This window comes from Podarcis vaucheri (genome assembly GCF_965113315.1).
Source record: "Podarcis vaucheri genome assembly, chromosome: 13".
In the NCBI taxonomy this organism is placed as follows: domain Eukaryota; kingdom Metazoa; phylum Chordata; class Lepidosauria; order Squamata; family Lacertidae; genus Podarcis; species Podarcis vaucheri.
In genome coordinates, this window is record NC_138751.1 from 24,887,478 (window position 1) to 24,905,132 (window position 17,655).

General features: G+C 45.7%; 2 protein-coding genes and 3 long non-coding RNA genes across 10 annotated transcripts in view; 2 read left to right on the forward strand and 3 right to left on the reverse strand.

Moving 5' to 3' along the window:
- LOC309517202 (scavenger receptor cysteine-rich domain-containing protein DMBT1-like) overlaps positions 1-1,217 on the forward strand; it is a 26,287-nt gene extending 25,070 nt beyond the window's left edge. For both annotated transcript variants that reach the window (XM_082196316.1, XM_082196317.1), the window contains exon 13: positions 294-1,217. In XM_082196316.1, the coding sequence (XP_082052442.1) occupies positions 294-457 (164 nt within the window). In that variant the 3' untranslated portion in view covers positions 458-1,217. The remainder of the gene's footprint in view (positions 1-293) is intronic.
- The window catches only part of LOC309517317, a 10,827-nt gene extending 3,178 nt beyond the window's left edge, over positions 1-7,649 (reverse strand). The window contains exon 1 of the long non-coding RNA XR_014213182.1: positions 7,496-7,649. This is a non-coding gene — a long non-coding RNA (uncharacterized lncRNA). The remainder of the gene's footprint in view (positions 1-7,495) is intronic.
- LOC309517327 lies at positions 2,240-5,194 on the reverse strand. Its single transcript, XR_014213192.1, has 2 exons — positions 5,072-5,194; positions 2,240-3,792 (listed from the first exon to the last, which is right to left on the reverse strand). It is a non-coding gene; the product is annotated as an uncharacterized lncRNA (long non-coding RNA).
- Positions 3,641-6,479, forward strand: LOC309517318. The gene is made up of 3 exons (XR_014213183.1): positions 3,641-3,781; positions 5,039-5,335; positions 6,176-6,479. It is a non-coding gene; the product is annotated as an uncharacterized lncRNA (long non-coding RNA).
- A 68-nt stretch (positions 7,650-7,717) lies between the features above and the next one.
- Positions 7,718-17,636, reverse strand: LOC309517212 (uncharacterized protein). 5 transcript variants are annotated; one of them, XM_082196343.1, is made up of 6 exons: positions 17,507-17,636; positions 16,728-16,755; positions 16,046-16,215; positions 12,373-13,391; positions 12,083-12,209; positions 7,718-10,819 (listed from the first exon to the last, which is right to left on the reverse strand). In XM_082196343.1, exons 4-6 carry the CDS (start codon positions 13,069-13,071, stop codon positions 9,840-9,842), a joined length of 1,806 nt encoding a protein of 601 aa, XP_082052469.1. In that variant the 5' UTR covers positions 13,072-13,391; positions 16,046-16,215; positions 16,728-16,755; positions 17,507-17,636; the 3' UTR covers positions 7,718-9,839. The 5 variants fall into 5 exon arrangements, with proteins under 5 accessions (XP_082052469.1, XP_082052468.1, XP_082052470.1 ...); XM_082196342.1 differs by lacking the exon at positions 16,728-16,755; XM_082196344.1 differs by lacking the exon at positions 16,046-16,215.
- Between the last annotated feature and the right edge of the window lie 19 nt (positions 17,637-17,655).

Sequence of the window (17,655 nt, forward strand, 5' to 3'; positions counted from 1 at the left end):
TGTTCACCTGACGGACCTCCTTTTGTTTGTTTTTATTCCCTTTTTATGTTTATTTTATTTTATTTCTAATTCTTGTATAGCTGTGGCCTGTTGGCTTTGCTAATAAAGTTCTGTTCTGTTCTGTTCTGTTCTGGTTTTCAAACGATTTTCGGAAGCCAAATGTCTGGCTGTAGTTCCTGTGGTTCCAATAAGAAGAGAGCGCAAGGATCTGTTGCTGGAATATAATGGGATTTTGGAGTCTTGAGATCACTAGTCTGGGAGCTCAATCAATTCACTTTTTTGTTTTGTTGCAGAAGCATTTATGGAAAACATCACTGTTGGATCGGATATGGTCAATGGCATTCGAGAGATGTATACCAGGGGAAGAGAGCAAATTTCATCTGAAGGTGACTCTGATGGTGACACCATCCACCTGGTGAAAAATACTTCTGACTCAGCCACAGACGACGCCAACTGAGAGACAAAGAGCAGGCAATGGTTCAGACGCTTGTGAGAGATAAGTTTCATTCTGGAAGATTGGTTCTTCCTTCTGCCATCCCCTTGCAGGAGGACATATCCTTCCCACCAGCTCTTGTGCCATCACCACAAATGTTCAGAGACTTGCTGGGATCCCTAGGAATATTCAGATATCCCAATTTCTGGGAGTAAGGGACATTAGGAAGGGACAGAAGACAACAAACTAGAAGACCTTAGAAATATCAGTGGTGTCAAAGCTTGGGGGGTGGGGAGGTTGTAGAAAGTTTGTTTCAAAACTTTGCCTTTCTTGTCATTAACCTTGCGGTAACCATTATAGCACATACTGATCACATAGTAAATAGTAAGACCTAGGAACTGTGCCTCCTGCTGCTATTCTAACGCATTTGCAGGAATTGTTTCAGTACAATTTTCCTATTGCAAAAGGGGTCAGATTCTGACAAGTGTCTCTACAACATGAAAAGTGAGGTGATACAGTCCTTGCATGAGGACTGTACCACTTTGTTGATCATACGCCTTAACTGCCATTTCCTCCCACCATCCAAGTGCTAACCGGAACCAACCCTGCTTAGCTTCTGTGTTTTTATGGGGCACCACAGCCTCAATTTCCTTACTTTAAAATCTAACCCATAGTAAATTGGCCAGTTGTTCAATGAGGGAAATTGCTCAATTGCATGTGCTGTTCCAGATGAGTTAAATTTTTGGATTTGCCTGTTTATTAAACATTGATACTAGACTTAAAAGTTTGTCTTGTAGCATGACCCTAAGCACACCTACTCAGAAGTAAAATGCAATCAACACAAGTAGGACTGCAGCCTTAACAGGGAAAAGCAAAAATGGGACAATCCCAATTCCTAAGAACCCAGGATGGTTTTGAACATACAGCAATCATTCTTCCAGCTATACCAAGAAGAGGAGCAACTATATTGTGCTCCTATATTGCAGTTAATGTTGACCACTGTAGACTGTGTTCAGACACTGTTTCAGCAGTGATCATCTAACCAGGAACCCAATTTAGCAGGATGTGGACATGATGCAATAAGGTTGCCAAGCTGGCACCAAACCCCAGTGGAACCCATTACAGTGGTGCCTCGCAAGACGAAAAGAATCCGTTCTGTGATTCTCTTCGTCTAGCAGTTTTTTCGTCTTGCGAAGCAAGCCCATTGACGGATTAGCGGATTAGCACTATTAGCGGCTTTTAGCGGCTTATCTGCTGATCGGATCAGCTGATAAGCGGCTTAGCGGCTTAGAAAAAGGGGGGGACCAGCAGGAACTCGCAATACATTGTCGTCTTGCAAAGCAAGCCCATAGGAAATTCGTTTTGCGAAGCACCTCCAAAACGGAAAACTCTTTCGTCTAGCAAGTTTTCCGTCTTGCGAGGCATTCGTCTTGCGGGGCACCACTGTACTAGAAATAGCCCAGTCATAGAAGTTTGTCCGATACCTTTCTTTAAAAATGGGGGGGGGGGAGAGATTCTGCTTCAACTCTTGCACAAAAAACATGATGCACATATTTTTATTTCAGAACCTGCAAACTCTATATGACACACTTATTCATTCATAATCAGTTTACATTGTCATCCCCACTCCTGGTTTAATATACCTTGTCATAAACCAGAGGAGTGCTTGTGTGTTTCTTGTTTTCTCTCCAGCTGAACTTGCTGTCTCTCCCCATTGCAGATGCCACCACACAGAATCCTCAGCCTTCTTACTGGAATTCAGATTGCCTCCATATATGTATTTATATTTCAATCCAAGGAAGTAGATTAGAGGAGAAGCAGCAGAAGCAGGAAAGTGCCTGGGTAAACAGCAATTCTCCCTTTCCCCAGTTTACTGTGCCTCTCTAGGGGTCACCTTTACTTCTCCCTTGTTTTTTTTTTAACCCTTGGAGTTGCTCAGGGTCACCAAAAGCTGCTTGACCTAGCCAACTTTTTTTGACAGAGGCATGAAGTGGCAACAAGAGGCAGAAATGCAACTGGTGCAGTGCAACAAATGTAGGGTTATGCAAGGGAGGCTGAGTGTGGCTACTCTCCCCATACTTCCTAAGAATATTTATGAATCAAGTGAGTTCAAATCCTCGTTGGTGAATATTAGCACAGAACAGGGAGTGATTCTGGATTAGCTGATGCAGAGCTTGCATATATGATGTAGCACGTGGGTGAGGCTAATACATAACCAGAGACTTCCCATATAACACAACCTTTCTTTCTTTTTAATAACTACACAGAATTCTCTCTGGAATCATTGCTGCTGAGGGTAGTTCATTCTGTAATCATAAAACCAGTGCTTTTCCCCCCTTAAAAAATGTTTAGGGGTACTCTCATTTTGACTCAAGAAAATCACCATTTTATACTTCAAATCAGGAAAAATAAATACAGTAAATGGACAAAAGTAGAAAGATTCACAAAATGTTTAGGGGTATGCGTACTCCTGCGTACCCCCCAGAAAAAGCACTTCGTAATACAGTAATTAAACAGACCAAATCACTGTTTCACACATCAACATTATTAGAAGAGAATGGGTGGTTGGGAGGGCAGGAGAGTTTTTTCTACCTATTCTCAGATGATCAAGATTACATTTTTAAAAAACTTAAAAAACTATTGAAATGCTAGAGCAGTAATAGCATGCATCAACCAGCAGGTGGCAGCCATCATTTTCAGTGCTAGATTCTCCTTAAATAAAATGGGTGCTGGGGTGAAATGCTATTTTAAGCAACCACATCTCCTTTCTATCTGTCCCAAGGCACAGCATCCTGCACAGGAAGTATTGACAACTCCCAGGATCCCAGGGATTCAGTATTCTCTCAGTGCCTGCAAGGAAGGATCATAAGAAAGGGAGGAGAGGGGGCCTTACTTTGGGGGTGGCCACTGGCTGCTCCAGGTCCATCAAAACCAACTCACCCTGCCTTCAAATTATTTGCCTGACTAGCACAAAGGGCTGCAGTGGCGGGTATTCAGTAGCAACAGGGTGCTGAGAACATTTCACATCTTCCTTCTATGAAATATATGGACAATTAACCTTGCCAGTACACTGGTACCTCTGGTTACGAACGTAATTCCTTCCGGAGGTCCGTTCTTAACCTGAAACCGTTCTTTACCTGAGGTACCACTTCAGCTAATGGGGCCTCCCGCTGCCGCCGCGCAATTTCTGCTCTCATCCTGAGGTAGAGTTCTTAACCCAAGGTACTACTTCCAGGTTAGCAGACTCTGTAACCTGAGGTGTTTGTAACCCGAGGTACCACTGTAGGTCTTTTTAAGTTAATTTACTAACTCGGGCTGGTTCTCTGCAACAGCGCCAGGTGGAAAAATGTAGCACCCTGCTTGTGGTTAACGCTTAGCTGGAATGAAATATTCAACGCAGCAATAGAGAAATTAAAATAATAATTTATTTGTCAGACAAATAAATGAGAGGCACAGTGGTATATGGTTACCAAGCTCTGGCCTGGGCTCCTGCCATTATGGCCAGCACTTATATTCCCTCAGCCCAGGCCCCTTGCTCCTCCTTTGGCTGCCTCTGTCCAATCAGCCTGGTTGAATTTCCTATTGGCTGATTGCTATAACCAATCCTAAAAGATACACCCATATCCTCCTGTCCTTATATGGAACACAAAGAGCTATATATTGTTACATCTATAAATGACAAATAAGTAGTAATATATCTTACATGTGTCTCAACAAGGAATCTTAATTACCAGCTCACCTCTTGCCCTCCTTGCCCTATTGCCTTCTAAAACAAATGGTTAATCTTAAATTTTTATCTTAAACATATGTCAAGGATCTTGAGTTTCACATCAACATTGAAAGATCTCCTTCATTTGAAGGTTTCTAAACAAATGTCTGACAACTAATATATCAGGACTGCTTGGATGGCGTCTCTTGTCTGGCAGGGGGCTAGACTGGTGGCTAACTTAATTTCAAAATACAACTCTTACAACTATATGAAATAAGAATCTAGCATTTCTTAAATCCTTTGCATAATTACATTTAAGCCAGCATATTTCATACATTATAGATAGCTTTTTAGAAGGATAAACTTCCTCAAAGTAAAAAGGAAGGAACAGTTTACAGCCTCAAAATAAAATAGGAAAAAAGAAAGGCCTCTTCCCAACATTTATTGCCCTCTAACTTTCTCAATTTAAGAAAGAAACAGCTTTAAAAAGACTTCCCAACAATGCTTTTTTTTTCTGCCAGCTAGATGCTTCTCCATTTGGTCTTGGCCTTTTAACCTTAGAAAGAAGATCTGGCTCATTTTACTGGGAGGCACATTGGTATTATTTTACTATTTACCAACTATTAATTAAGTTTATCTCTGCCTTTTTTATCTTCTGTAACATGTAGGGTCAGTGTCCGTTCTCAGCCTGTAATTTCAGCTTTTACGACTTTGAGAATTGTTTTCTGCTATAAATCAAGGGGCCCCTTGTCTAGGAGGAAAACATTGCCAAGGTTCTCTAAGCAGCTGGTCTTCTGCCTGGCATGAAACTTTTGAAAATCTTTAAGCTCTCTTTAATATACAAGCCCTGATCAAACATTAATAAAATGCAGGCTTATGCCTGATGCCTCAAAAAGACAGCAGGGAACTTTACTTTTACACACACACACACACACACACACACACACACACACACACTGAGAGTGTTATAGACTACATTGTGTGCAACCATGAGTAAAGAACTTTACAGTGGGAGAGCAATTGGAAAGCGACCTTCAGCCTCTCTGCTTGGAGCTAGTGTGCTTTCAGGGTATCACAAAGGACATGCTGCATGAGAACTCCAATGTACAACAGCGGAAATGCAGGCTGAGGTAAAAGCAGAGCAATGTTGAATCTTAAAATAAAGCGAGACACAATATTTGTATGTTAAGTCAGTGTTTCCCAACCTTTTTTGGGCAAAGGCACACTTGTTTCATGAAAAAAATCTCGAGGCACACCACCATGCCAGATGGGGAAAGGTCACTTTTTACTTATGTAAAAAAAAAAAAATAGTAACAGCATAGAAGGTAATGGTTAGGCTAGCATCCCTCTTCCAAATATGCTAGGTTTTTATATGCAGGGACTGTTCTACATGGGAAAGCATTCAGCACTGTCATTCTCCCATCTGCCATCTGAATTGGTACTATTCTGGGTCAACTTACTCTGCTGCATGTGTAGATGAAAATGGCACCAAGTGTGGGGGAGGGGGCAGAACAGGTTTCAGATACAGGATATTAAACATACACGTACTTCAGATTGAACTGGTTGCTTGCTTTGCAAGTTTTCATTTCCCAAATGACTGCCTTGGCAAGCGCAATACCTACCAGGCTCAACGCCGGTCTCGCGCTGCCGCTTCCCGCGCTCTCAAGGACCCGGGAGGAGGAAGGCATGAAGGGAATCCCGAAGGCGCGAAAACCTCGCGCATGCGCAGGCTTTCCGCCTGCGACAGCCCAGTAGGCCGGCCGAAGCAAGCGGCGATGGGATGTGGGAGGGAGCTCGCTCGCCGCCCCGCGTGTGCCTATGTGGGGCACGTTACAGCCCCGTGACGTCAGCGCCACGCAGGCAGCCAGGCAGGCAGACGGCGAGAGCCCCGCGCTGGGCGGCCTCTCCTCGCCGCCGCCGCCCCGCCTCTCGCCGCCCGACTCGCCCACCTCCCTCCCACGGCACACCAGGCAACGTCTCGTGGCACACTAGTGTGCCGCGGAACACGGGTTGGGAAACACTGTGTTAAGTAGGCTCACTTATGCAAGCACGGACAATCTGAAGGTGAGGGAATGGACTGAGAAGCATCACTTTTATCGGAGACTGCTAAAATATAAACAAACCTTGTTTTATATTGAAATGCAATCAGCTATTGAACAGGCCGCAATCAGTAGGGATTTCACAAAATTTTAACACTCGGTGACCTGTTGGCTTAATGAAACAAAATATGGGATTGGTGCTTACTTTATGCCCAAATTGTGAGGCACTCATTTGAAGCAAGTGTTGTATTTTAATTCTGGACCAAGCCAGGAGAAGAAAAATAAATAATAACAAAGAGACAGATTCCTGGACAATTTGAATCGGTGAGCTCCAAAACTAGCAAAACTCTTTACAAATGTCAACTCTACAGGCAACCCTCATAGAGACTGGGAGCAAAGTATTGTGGTCCCGATCTTTAAGAAAGGAGAGAAAATCTAACCTGGCCAATAATCACCCAGTTTATTGGACATTATATCCAAACTCTATGTTTGTTACTTATTGGAAAAGTCTGAGAATTGAGCAGAGCAGAACAATATCATTGGGGATCAACAAGCATGCTTTTGTCAGGGGAAGTCAACCATAGAACAATGCTTTGTCTTAAACTATTTGAGACAGAAATATGCAGGTGCCCTCAAGAAATATCTATATGCTGTCTTTGTCGATCTGACCTCAGTCTTTGATAGAATCAACAGATGTCTAAAATTATGGAGGCTGGGGATGAATAGGTGACCGTTGACAGTAATTAAGATCCTGTACACTAGAAACACAATGCAAGTTAGAGTAGACAGAGATTACCTGGGGCGGAAGTTTGAAACCAATGCAAACACTTCAACAATCCAATGATGTCTTCGTTATGTGACCACTGTAGTTGGTGCTGCTTGGTACTGTGGCATCGTCTGAGAACCACAACAAGGTAACAATCCTCTGTGTTTCAGGCTTCTGGTTTGCCTGCTCCTCTCAGCCATTCTTTCCCTCACAACACAAGCAGTGTATTTATTTAAACTACTGTTATTCTACTCTTCAGGCAAAAGGGGCTCCCAAAGCGGCTTGTAATAATCAAGAATAAGATGGTCCCTGGTAAAAGGTGTGGTACAAAAGGAACAAGGATTTTGAGAGGAGGAAAAAAGTAAACTTGAAGACTAGATGTTAGCTACAAAGGTCTTGTAAGCGTTCCTTCCGCCAAGGAGGGGCAAAGCAAGTTCCCTGCAGCTGCTCCTTTTCTGACCAATGGATGTGGCCAGGTTGGTCCCCCCTTGCTGTGTAATGGCAGAGGCCAGAGTGTGCTGCCCGGTCTCTAGCTCAAACTCTGTTACCTACCTTCACTGTCAAGATCACAGCTCCCATCTCTACAAATTCACTCTCAAGAATCCAACAACTCTTCTTCCTTCTCTCCAGTTTCCTGCCCTCGAGTCCAACTGCCACTCTCCAGTTTTAACTGACAACATTCCAGTCTCCTTGGCAATGGTTGCCTAGTTTAGCACACAGTCACACAATGCATTTAAAACACATTTAAAGAACATGACTGACTCCAGCTGCATAACTAAACATTGATTTATTGCTATTTCATTATTATTTACAAAGCAAATCTAAAAGCTGCCAATGGTTTATTTAAATCAGAGGATCCCAAGGTATCCAGGGTGTGTCAAGGTTATAAAAAGTTTGAAGTCTTTAAACAACTCCTAACATTAATCAATGTGTACTTCACAGAATCTTAGTTCTCAGTATCCGAAATGAAGAGCAGTGATTCCCTAGACTGTGGAAGACGTACAACTCATATAGGACACAGAAATGCCTGTAGATTTGATCACATGTGTGTACACGTGCTTCAGTTTGGGCAGAAATACATGTGAGATCCATAGGGGAAGTGTGTGTGTGTGTGTGAGAGAGAGAGAGAGAGAGATGTGGGGAAGGGTACTGACAAATCAATTTCAGAATATGCAGGCCAGAGCTCCAGATCACACCTAATGCTGCTAATTCAATGAGCACCACTGTGCAGATTCATGAGCCATGTGAACATGGCAGGACTTTTAAGCAGAATCTCCCAAACATCACTGCTGATGTTGTTTCTGACACCTTCGCTTCTGTGGCATCATGGGAAAGATGCCATTATCATTAAGCGATGGCTGGTTGGTGGATGTATGGATCATGGCATATGGGTCTCTGGATATGTGTGATTTACCCTGGTCCTGCAATGGGATTCGGGCATGCAAATAAATTGCTATGTATGGCTCTCCTTGGATTTGCTGAAGTGTGTTTGGGTGGTGGGGGAGAGTAAAGGAGCCACATCCAGTATAATGGGGCTGTGCAGTGTTCCTATCCTACAAATGCACAGCTACACAAAATGGTTACCTTTGACAATGCTGAACAACGGTTGAAGAAAACGAATCTAGGTGCTCCTGTCCCCCAACAGACCTCATGTCACTCACTTATTTCATACAGGTAAAAGGTAGGAGACCCCTTTTATGATGCTTTTTATTTGTGGCTATCTCTGTGTAAAAAGACACATCAAGTTTAAATACTAGACTTGACAATTCCCAGAGATTTTGGGCCATTAACAGGAACCTCCATGTTGTTCCCTCTGCTCCTACATACTCATTCAGGCTAACTTCTACCCTGTGGCTGCAATCCTAGACACATTTACCCAGGACTAAGGCCCATGGACCTCAATGGGATACACTGCCGAGTAGACATGTAGAAGACTACTCTAAGGTTTAGGGACTATTCTTCATCAAAAATATAACAGACAGAATAATCTTTCCACCCAAAATAAAATATATACATACACACAATAACTGCCGTATCAGTTTGAACTAAAAATACTATATATAACTAATAAAAGAACAAGTAACATTAATGGGAAGAGGTTCACCTGCCCCTCTCGCAAATGCTGCTCTGCATTCGACAATGGCCAAATACATCCCCTTAGGAAACCCCACATGGGAAACATGATGGCAACAGTCATCTACTGACTATTTGCAGCACCTGGAAAAGCAGATCTCCTGCTGCCTTTGGTCCCTCCTTCCTACAGGTCCAGCTATGCAGTGAGAAACCCAGTCTGAAGAACTTTTGTGGGCAGGCCCTTAATCTCTATATTCACAGAGATTTTGCTTAAAAAGCAGAGAAGCATGATGACACAGATCAGCCCTAAGAGGACTTCACCAGAGTCTTCCCTTCTTGAGCTCCATTCTGGGAAATGTTAGAGCAGTACAGTACATGGAACAAATTCCCATTCGCCTTAGCTGCATGGTCAGCAATGTCCTCTGAACAAGCCTTGCAAGCAGAGCCAGCGACTTCTTTTGGACAAGAGTCCATCTGACAGGCTGAAAATCGGAAGAAAGCAAGGAACTGGGCTTTGAATTACGTTTCCAGTCACTGCAGAGCGAAGCAATCTTTCCCGAATGCCCTGGTGAGTCTGTCCCAGTAGCCAAATCACAGGGGGCAAGGAAAAAGCAGGTTATTTGCACCTTCTATTATGTCCTGAGCTAGGTTGTCCCCAAACAAAGTCAAGCTATGTCCTTGAGAGGGGCCAGGCATGGAAGAGGAATGAGACCTATCAGCAAACCCAGAAGAAACCTCAGCACAACCTCTAGCATTTGCCTTCCTTCGTAAGGTTGAAAGGAGTCAGGAGCTGGGAGAACACGCTGAGCCTGGCTGCTTCTAAGCTCTTGACACATCTTTCTTTTCTTTATCTGGAACGTCTACCTTCTCTTCAGTCTCGCTTGCTTTGAGTTTGCTCTTTGCCTGTGACTCTGTGGATACCAGAGGCTTGCTTTTCTCGGCCGCTTTCTCCTTTGTGTGGATCCTCTGATGCGTCACCAGAGCGCTCTTCTGCCGGAACCTTCTCCCGCACTCAAGGCAGCGGTATGGCCGCTCCCCGGTGTGGATCCTGCGGTGTATCAGAAGATCAGAGAACCTGGTGAACCGCCTCTCGCACTCGTCGCAGGGGAAGGGCTTCTCTCCTGTGTGGATTTTCTGGTGCCTGGTCAGGTCCGACGGGTAGCTGAACCTTCTCCCACACACACCGCAGCAAAAGGGCTTCTCTCCGGAATGCGTTCGCTGGTGAGAGATGAGGTTGGAGCGCTGGATGAACCGCTTCCCACATTCCGCGCAGGAAAACGGCTTCTCTCCCGTGTGGATCCTCTTGTGTATCTTCAGCGTGGAGGAGGAAACAAACCTCTTCCCGCATTCCAGGCAGATGTAGGGCTTCTGCCCCGTGTGGATGCGTTCGTGGACCTTGAGTGCCGACTGGTGGCTGAAGCACTGCTGGCAGTGAGAGCAGCGGTAGGGCTGCTCCCCGGAGTGGACTCTTTGGTGGCTTACCAGAGAGGCCCGCTGGGCAAAGGATGCTCCACACTCGGTACAGATGTGTGGCTTTTCTCCCGTGTGAATCCTCTGGTGTCGGGTCAGGTGAGACAGCTGACTGAATCTTGTTCCGCACTCCATGCAGCGAAAGGGCTTTGCACCGGTGTGGATGTTCTCGTGCTTAGCCAGGTCAGATGGACGTGCAAAGCATTTGCCACAGTCGATACAGATGTGGGATTTCTCCTTCCTAGGAACCAGCCCGGAAGTAGAACGTGTTCCCTCTTCCTTGGCCCCTTGATGAAATGGACCACCAGCTCTGTTTGCATTCTTGGCACCTGTAAGATTGGGGAGGGAGGTGAAAGAAATCCTGAAGTCATCTGTGAGTTGCTCAATGCACTAATGTGACTAACATTTATAGATGAAAAACCATGTGTATTAACTATGTCATCAGCACAACTCATTCTGCTTCTGGCCAAGGCTGTGTGTATGCTGCAGTTCTGTCTGAGTACAGAAGAAATGCAGAAGAGTGTGGCTGTAGGCATGTACATAATTCAAATTTCCCAACACTCAGCTTTCTTTTGTTCTAAAGCAAGTTTCTATTCCTTATGACTGTGAAAATATGCTTGTAGGTAGATGGACAAAGCACATTTTAACGGCCAATGTATGTTTTAAGTAGCCAGAGAGGTGGCTGAATAAGATGTCCAGTGTCTGCAGAGTAAGGCTTTCACTTCCCTGCACAGTTCATTGCCCCCTCCCTAAACCAGAATAAATTATTGTAATATGTTGTGATAATTTACATAATTTATACATACAACACCAATACACTATTCATGGTACAAGCTTGCAATTAGCAAGGCACAGATTTTAATTTTTTTAGTGTGCCATACCAACAGCTCAGCTTATAGCACTCTTGCAGAGTAAACAGAATGATAGAACTGGAAGAAACCTCAACAGCCACCCAAACAGCATAGCCCTCCATAAAATCTCTCTCCCCTTCCCTGCAACAGAAACCTAAATAAAACCTGAGGGGGAAAATCAACCTGCAGAACAAATAGGTTGACATGATTTGTGTAAGTAAGCCAGGCTACAAGCTGAAGCAGAAGTCGTACCCCAAAAAACCTTAGAGTAAGCCAAGTCCACCCACTGCATATTCTAGAGAAATGTTAGCAGAGACAACCCCATGAACTCCTAACATCAGCTGTAACCGCCTTGGTGCTTACTTTCCACTAAGCAGATGAGGGAGGCTCAAACTGCACATGTTAATTACAGCATCGCCACAGAACAGGAGTGGGAATATGCGGCCCTTCAAATGTCAACAGACTCCAACTCCCATCAGTCCCAGCCAATGACCAGGGAGGACTGACTGCTTACAACAGCTCTGGAGTCTTTAACCTTTTTTGCTTAAACAGCTGATCCTTCAAGAATGTAGCGTTCACCACTAAATTCTAGAATTTCAAACCACTCCTTTGAATACTTTCCAACTCATCTAAATTCCTCCCTGAACTATGGCACTCAAATTGGGCATGGAAGTTAAGTGCAGCCTTAACCTGCGCCGAAGAGCTGTGCTGTGTTCGCAACAGCACAAGAGCAAGACATACCTAATAAGCTGGCCTTCCCATTATCCTGCTGTCGGGCCTCCTTAGCAAGATGCCTCTGTCTGGCATCAGACACAGCCCTCTGGCCTTCAGAGAGATTCGTGGCTGTCTCCTGGAACGAACCAGAGTCCTGAAACAACAAAGAAAGTTGACACTGAAGGCCCTACCTGCCCCCACCAAAAAATATCATGGTTAACAAAATGAAGCAATGGTAAGGCAAAAACCAGAAGATGAAAGCTCTGCAGAGCAGCAGCATACCTGACTTGACCGGCCTGCAATTCAACTCAACCCACCTGTGGTTCATTCTGCAAACTCTCCTGCTGCCTCAGAAGGAATCCTTCGGCCAGGGCCACCGCCTGGGCACAAGTCTCGGGTCCGCGCTCTCGGACCCGGTTCTGGATTTCCTTTGGCAGGACGGTCAGAAACTGCTCCAGGATGAGCAGCTCCAGGATCTGCTCCTTCGTGCGGCTCTCCGGTTCCAGCCAGCAATGGCAGAGTTCCCGTAAGCGGCTGCAGGCCTCGCGAGGCCCCTCCGCCTCCTGGTAGCAGAACTGGCGGAAGCGCTGGCGCTGCGTCTCAGCAACACTGGAGCTGCCTCGCAAGGCAGCTGCTTTCACCTTCCCGTGGTCCCCTCTGTCTCTGGCATTCAGGCTGCTCAAGGCCTGCTGGGCTTCGGCGCTGAGAGTCGGCATGAGGCGGCTCATCCCTTCTCTAGACCACTGGCAGGCACCCACCACGCGGTCAAAGGTGGCCAAGTCATCCCACGAAGCCAAGTCCGGCAGCTGTGGCGTTCCCCACCCTGAAGTGGGATACTGGACTGTTTTCAAGTACTCTTGCCACTGGGCTTCCAAGCGCTGAGGTATCCCTTCCTGGCGCGCTGTTCCCCATCGGGACAAATCCCGGGGAGTACCAGACTGGACTGGAAAAGCGCCTCTTCCTGATCTCCCAGATCCTTCTCCTGCCTCGGCGCCTGCTCGGGTTTGTTCCTCCATTTCCACAAGGTGTTGCCCACAGTTTAGCTCCTCATAAGTATCTCCACACCTGCCCCCTTGTCTTCCTAGGGTTGGCTCTCTCTCAGTTCAAGTGCTCGAGCCTGGTATGCCCTTCAAAATCCCAAGTTTTTTACCTCAGACCAGGTGAAAGGATAGACCAGCACCTGGGCATACATAATGCCTCCGGCCACTTAACATCTGCCACTGTGGGGACTCGATAGACACGCTTTCTCATGCAGCACAGCAGTCATGGCTAACTGAAAGAAACCAGCTGAACCTGCAGCCAACAGGTTTCCCATTCAAGCAGCTTTGTGTTGTTCCTGAGGGAAGACAAAGGAAATTAGCCAAAGCTAGATTTTGGGCATGGAAAAACAAATATACCAGCCCATTGGTAAGCGACTGAATTATAATCAGCCAAGCTTATCGAAACTAAATTGGCTCCAATTACATTAAGAAACATAAAGAATGTCATGAAAACACAACAGTGGTTGCTGGTAATTTCAACTAAAACACCGGAAACAGAGTTTAGATGGGCATATACGGCAGTGTTTTTCAAATGTTTTATCTTGAGGCAACAGACTCCCCATGGATTTGTCTGCCAAGGATTCTGGGGAATGTTATTGGTTGGACTAGTCTGCTTGCCCACAGCTATGGCGAAGCCTATTGGGCTTATTGTTGCTCAGTGTGAATTCACAACCATGTGCAGAACCCTTATTCCCCTGCTCTGTGCTTTCCACAAGGAAAAGCTGCCTTTCAAGAAAGCTTGTCCGCCATCACTGATCTCAGACAGAAACCAGTAAGCTCTCAAGAATCTGGAAGATGCCTTGCAACATTTGAAAACTGCTGAGTTTGTGCGACTTCCAGCCATTCTTCACACCTCTCCTGCCCACAATCCCTCAGAAACCAAATTTACATTAAGTGTTCCCCTTCAGTAAGACAATACAGATCTATTTTTGCCGGGGTGGGGGTGGGGAGAGGGATTTTAAGAGCAAGTCTTTTTGTTGTTTTTGAAATTCCTATAGGGAAAGATTTCTTTCGTTTATTTTCTTAAAAAACTTTGTTAGCCATATTTGGGCCTTAGAATCAATATCTAAAGTATCTGGAAAGCGCTGCAAAGATTGGCCAACTCTTCTGAAAAAATAGAATCCTAACTGCAAATATAAGATTGCATTTGTGGGAAGCTCCAGAAAAATAATTATGGTATAGCATCTTGCACTACAAAGGTGGGCATGGGAAATATAGAGCGGGGAGGGCCCAGGATATGTCAGGGGTATTTTTCTATTAACGCTTTCTTTGAAACTGCGGCCTCAGAACATGGCTGGCTGCTGCAGGGAGAAGAGAGCCTCTTCGGAAAGAAAACAGAGATGTTGTTGTGCGGGGTCCAGAGAGGGATAAGCCGAGCTCTTAATCGGCTCAGGAGTTAAACACATTCTGCAGAGAATCAGCATCCACAGCGCTTGCTTGCCCTTCCCCCACAGGCCTTGATTCGCTGGGGGTCTCTTAATCCCCCACCCCACCCCTTAAATCCTCAGATGCTAACAGAATGGAAAGGCTAGCTAGAGCTCCTGCTAAAGTCTGCATTTTTCTCCAGGGTCTCTCTTTTTTTCTCATTCTCTCTCTCTCTCTCTCTCTCTCATCTCCTTCTCTTCTCCATCTTGACAAGAAGGTGGAGGTGAAACTGTATTCAAGAACTAAAAGCAAGTGGAGGGGTAGAAAATTGGTGAATACACACACACAAACACAAGTCCTTTAGGAAAGCTACAGCTTAATTATGCTGCATAGACAAAATCCACATTGATTAATCCACACCACATCCTGATCCCATGCTCACAATCATTAACTTGGATTACAAAACCTTCATCAACCCACACTGGAGGGATGGCAGCATTCCAGTCCTTTCACCCCTGATTCTACCACACCCTTCTCACAAGGAACTCTGAAGTCCTGGCTCCAAGTATTCCCTAACCCACCCCACCTCACCTCCCAATCCTCTAGTTTTTCTCAGCGTGGGTATAAACCCAGAATCTCAGCCTCAGTGCCTCCACCCCTCTGCCCAGACACTCTGTCGCCACACACACTTAAGTCACACCACTGCATTCTCTTAATTAATATGAACTAAATGCTAAAACTCCTTTGCCCCCATACAAATGTACATGGGGAATCCCCACTTTACACACAAGCCTGAATTGGAAGGGTGGTACAGAAAGCCACTCTTTAAGCACTCCTATTATGGGTAGAATAAGGAGGCTAAAGGATGTTGAGAGGCAAGAAATCTAAAGAGAATAGTCATAGTCCCCACCACACACAACAAAAAAGAATCCTAAGGCAGGATGTGAAGGTTCCCCACAAGACTCTCTTGATCTTTTAAAGCTACAAGCTTTCAAAAGGAGAGGAATAGTGAAAAGTAAAATAGTGAATAGTAAAAAACGGGAGACAGAAAGTTAGGGAACAACATTGCTTCTGAGCTCTGGGTTCAAATCCAGCCATGGAACCCCCCTTGTGCCCTAGGGCAATTCACAGGCTTGCCTCTTCAGCACTTTCTCTCCTCTTCGGAGAAAACTGAGCACTGTTTCTTCACTTAGATGAGGATAACGGATGTAGGAGGGGACTCAGAGATGGGGGGGGGGAGAAGAAGAATCTGGGTTCAAATCCCTGCTTAGCCAGGAAACTCACAGGGTAGCCTTGGGCCAGCCACTACGTCTTAAACCTACCTCATGGGAGTTCCTAAGGCTGCCTCTCCTGTCCTGAGTGCCTTGGAGGGAGCGCTTGGCACAAAGCCATTACCTCGGATAAAATAACGGTTTCTGTGCCATAGTTTCGTCCACTATACTTTGCACAGAAATCATTGCAAATTTGGACTGCGGCTCTCCAGCCAGTCAGATTCCACTCGGAGCCAACCCTACAAAGGCCTTTTGGGAACAGGCGCACACCCTGCAAAAAGCTCCCTTCCCCCTCTCCCGTTCTGCTTTCCCACCTGCCTTACAGGCTCCTCCAGATGTTTCTTCCTTTCCTCCTCGGCAGCTGGATCTGCCTGCGCCCTGCTCGGACGGCTGCAGGCTCCTCGCCCCAGCCAGCGCTCTCGCTCGGCGCTTCTCCTCCGCCCAGCCCCACGGCACAAAGCCCCGCTGCGGAAGATCTGCAGCCCTGCAGAGGCAAATCCCCCCCTTATTAAAATTCAAATCCCAAGTTTTTGATCCTGGGAAGGGGAGGAGCAGGAAGGTGCCCTCGGCTAATACATCCCCCCTCTACTCCGGCCGGGTTTCCTGAGCCTCTCTAGGGCGCAGAGCGCACGCTCGGCTTAACCCTTGGCTGGCTCGGCAGCAGGAGAGAGAGGAGACGAGGAGAATGATAATTTTTTAAAAAACGGAAGTCGTTTCCTTGCCAGGCGCGAGAATAGCTCAGCTGGATAGAGCTTGGTGCTGATAGCGCCAAGGTTGCAGCTGCATATTCCTGCGTTGCAGGGGGCTAGACTAGATGATCCTCGGGGTCCAAACTCTTACAGATCTAGGAAACAGCCCCCCGCGTCAAGACTCCGCAGAGACGCGAGATTCGTGCCAGAGGCTGTTCTCACGTGAGCGACAAGCCATCAAGTGATGTGAAGCTAAAGCGTGCAAAGGGGAGCAGGTTGTTAGATGGCAACTTCTATCATTGCTTACCTCGGAAGAAGGTCACAGGTTCCCTGCCCTAAGGAAAAGATGCAAGATTGAAAATTGTATTGCCACATCTTCCAGGGTGGTGTCCTGGTCTCCATCCAAATAGAACAGGAAGGAAGGAAGGAAGGAAGGAAGGAAGGAAGGAAGGAAGGAAGGAAGGAAGGAAGGAAGGAAGGAAGGACCTTTGCCCAAAGCTCAGTATTGGAAAAGTAGACATATCTGCAGAACATCAGGGGGGGGGGATGCAAACTTTGCTTTCATATGACAGGCACCTTCAACTTGTGCAGTTGCACACTAGCTATGCTCAGGTTGCAATCCTAAACACACAAATTAGACTGCAGCATAAGTCCCATTGAACTCGGAGTTTACTTCTTGGGCTTCCACTGCCAGACACAAAGGGAAAACACCAACATCCTTGCAAACCTCCCAAATGAATCTTAATTAAATACTGGTCTTGAAATAGAATATTTCTCTCCCCCCCTCCCTTTGTTTCTTTTTTAGGTCAGGTATTGGAGGGGGAATATTGAGTTGGGAATGAATGGGAAAGAGGGTCTTTGAAAATGACAGCAGGAGGAGGAACTAGTTTCCGTGTGGTTAATCATTATTTGTGACAGTTCAATAAGATAAAATAAAAAGTTATAAAAACCAATAAATTGGCCTTTTTTAAAGTCTGTTACTCCTAATATTTAACACTCTCATTTTTACCAAGTGGGATTCAAATTAAGTGAGTTGTACTTGATAACGTTTCACATTGATTTCAGTAGGACCGAAGTGCAACTAACGTGGCTTGGATCCAGACTGTTGAGTTGGTCTTGACAAGATAAGAGCGCTGGTGGATCACAGCTAAGGTTGCTCTAGTCTAGCATCCTGTCTCCCAAAGGGTCCAGCCAGATGCATCTAGAAATATCCAATGCCGTGCCCAGTTGAGAGA

Excerpts from the sequence above, each read along its gene's own strand:
- LOC309517212 (XM_082196345.1), bottom strand. The coding sequence starts at position 13,071 with ATGGAGGAACAAACCCGAGCAGGCGCCGAGGCAGGAGAAGGATCTGGG. Across the intron at positions 12,210-12,372 it reads GTTTGCAGAATGAACCACAG|GACTCTGGTTCGTTCCAGGA; the intron begins GTGGGTTGAGTT and ends TTGTTGTTTCAG. Across the intron at positions 10,820-12,082 it reads TGGGAAGGCCAGCTTATTAG|GTGCCAAGAATGCAAACAGA; the intron begins GTATGTCTTGCT and ends CCAATCTTACAG.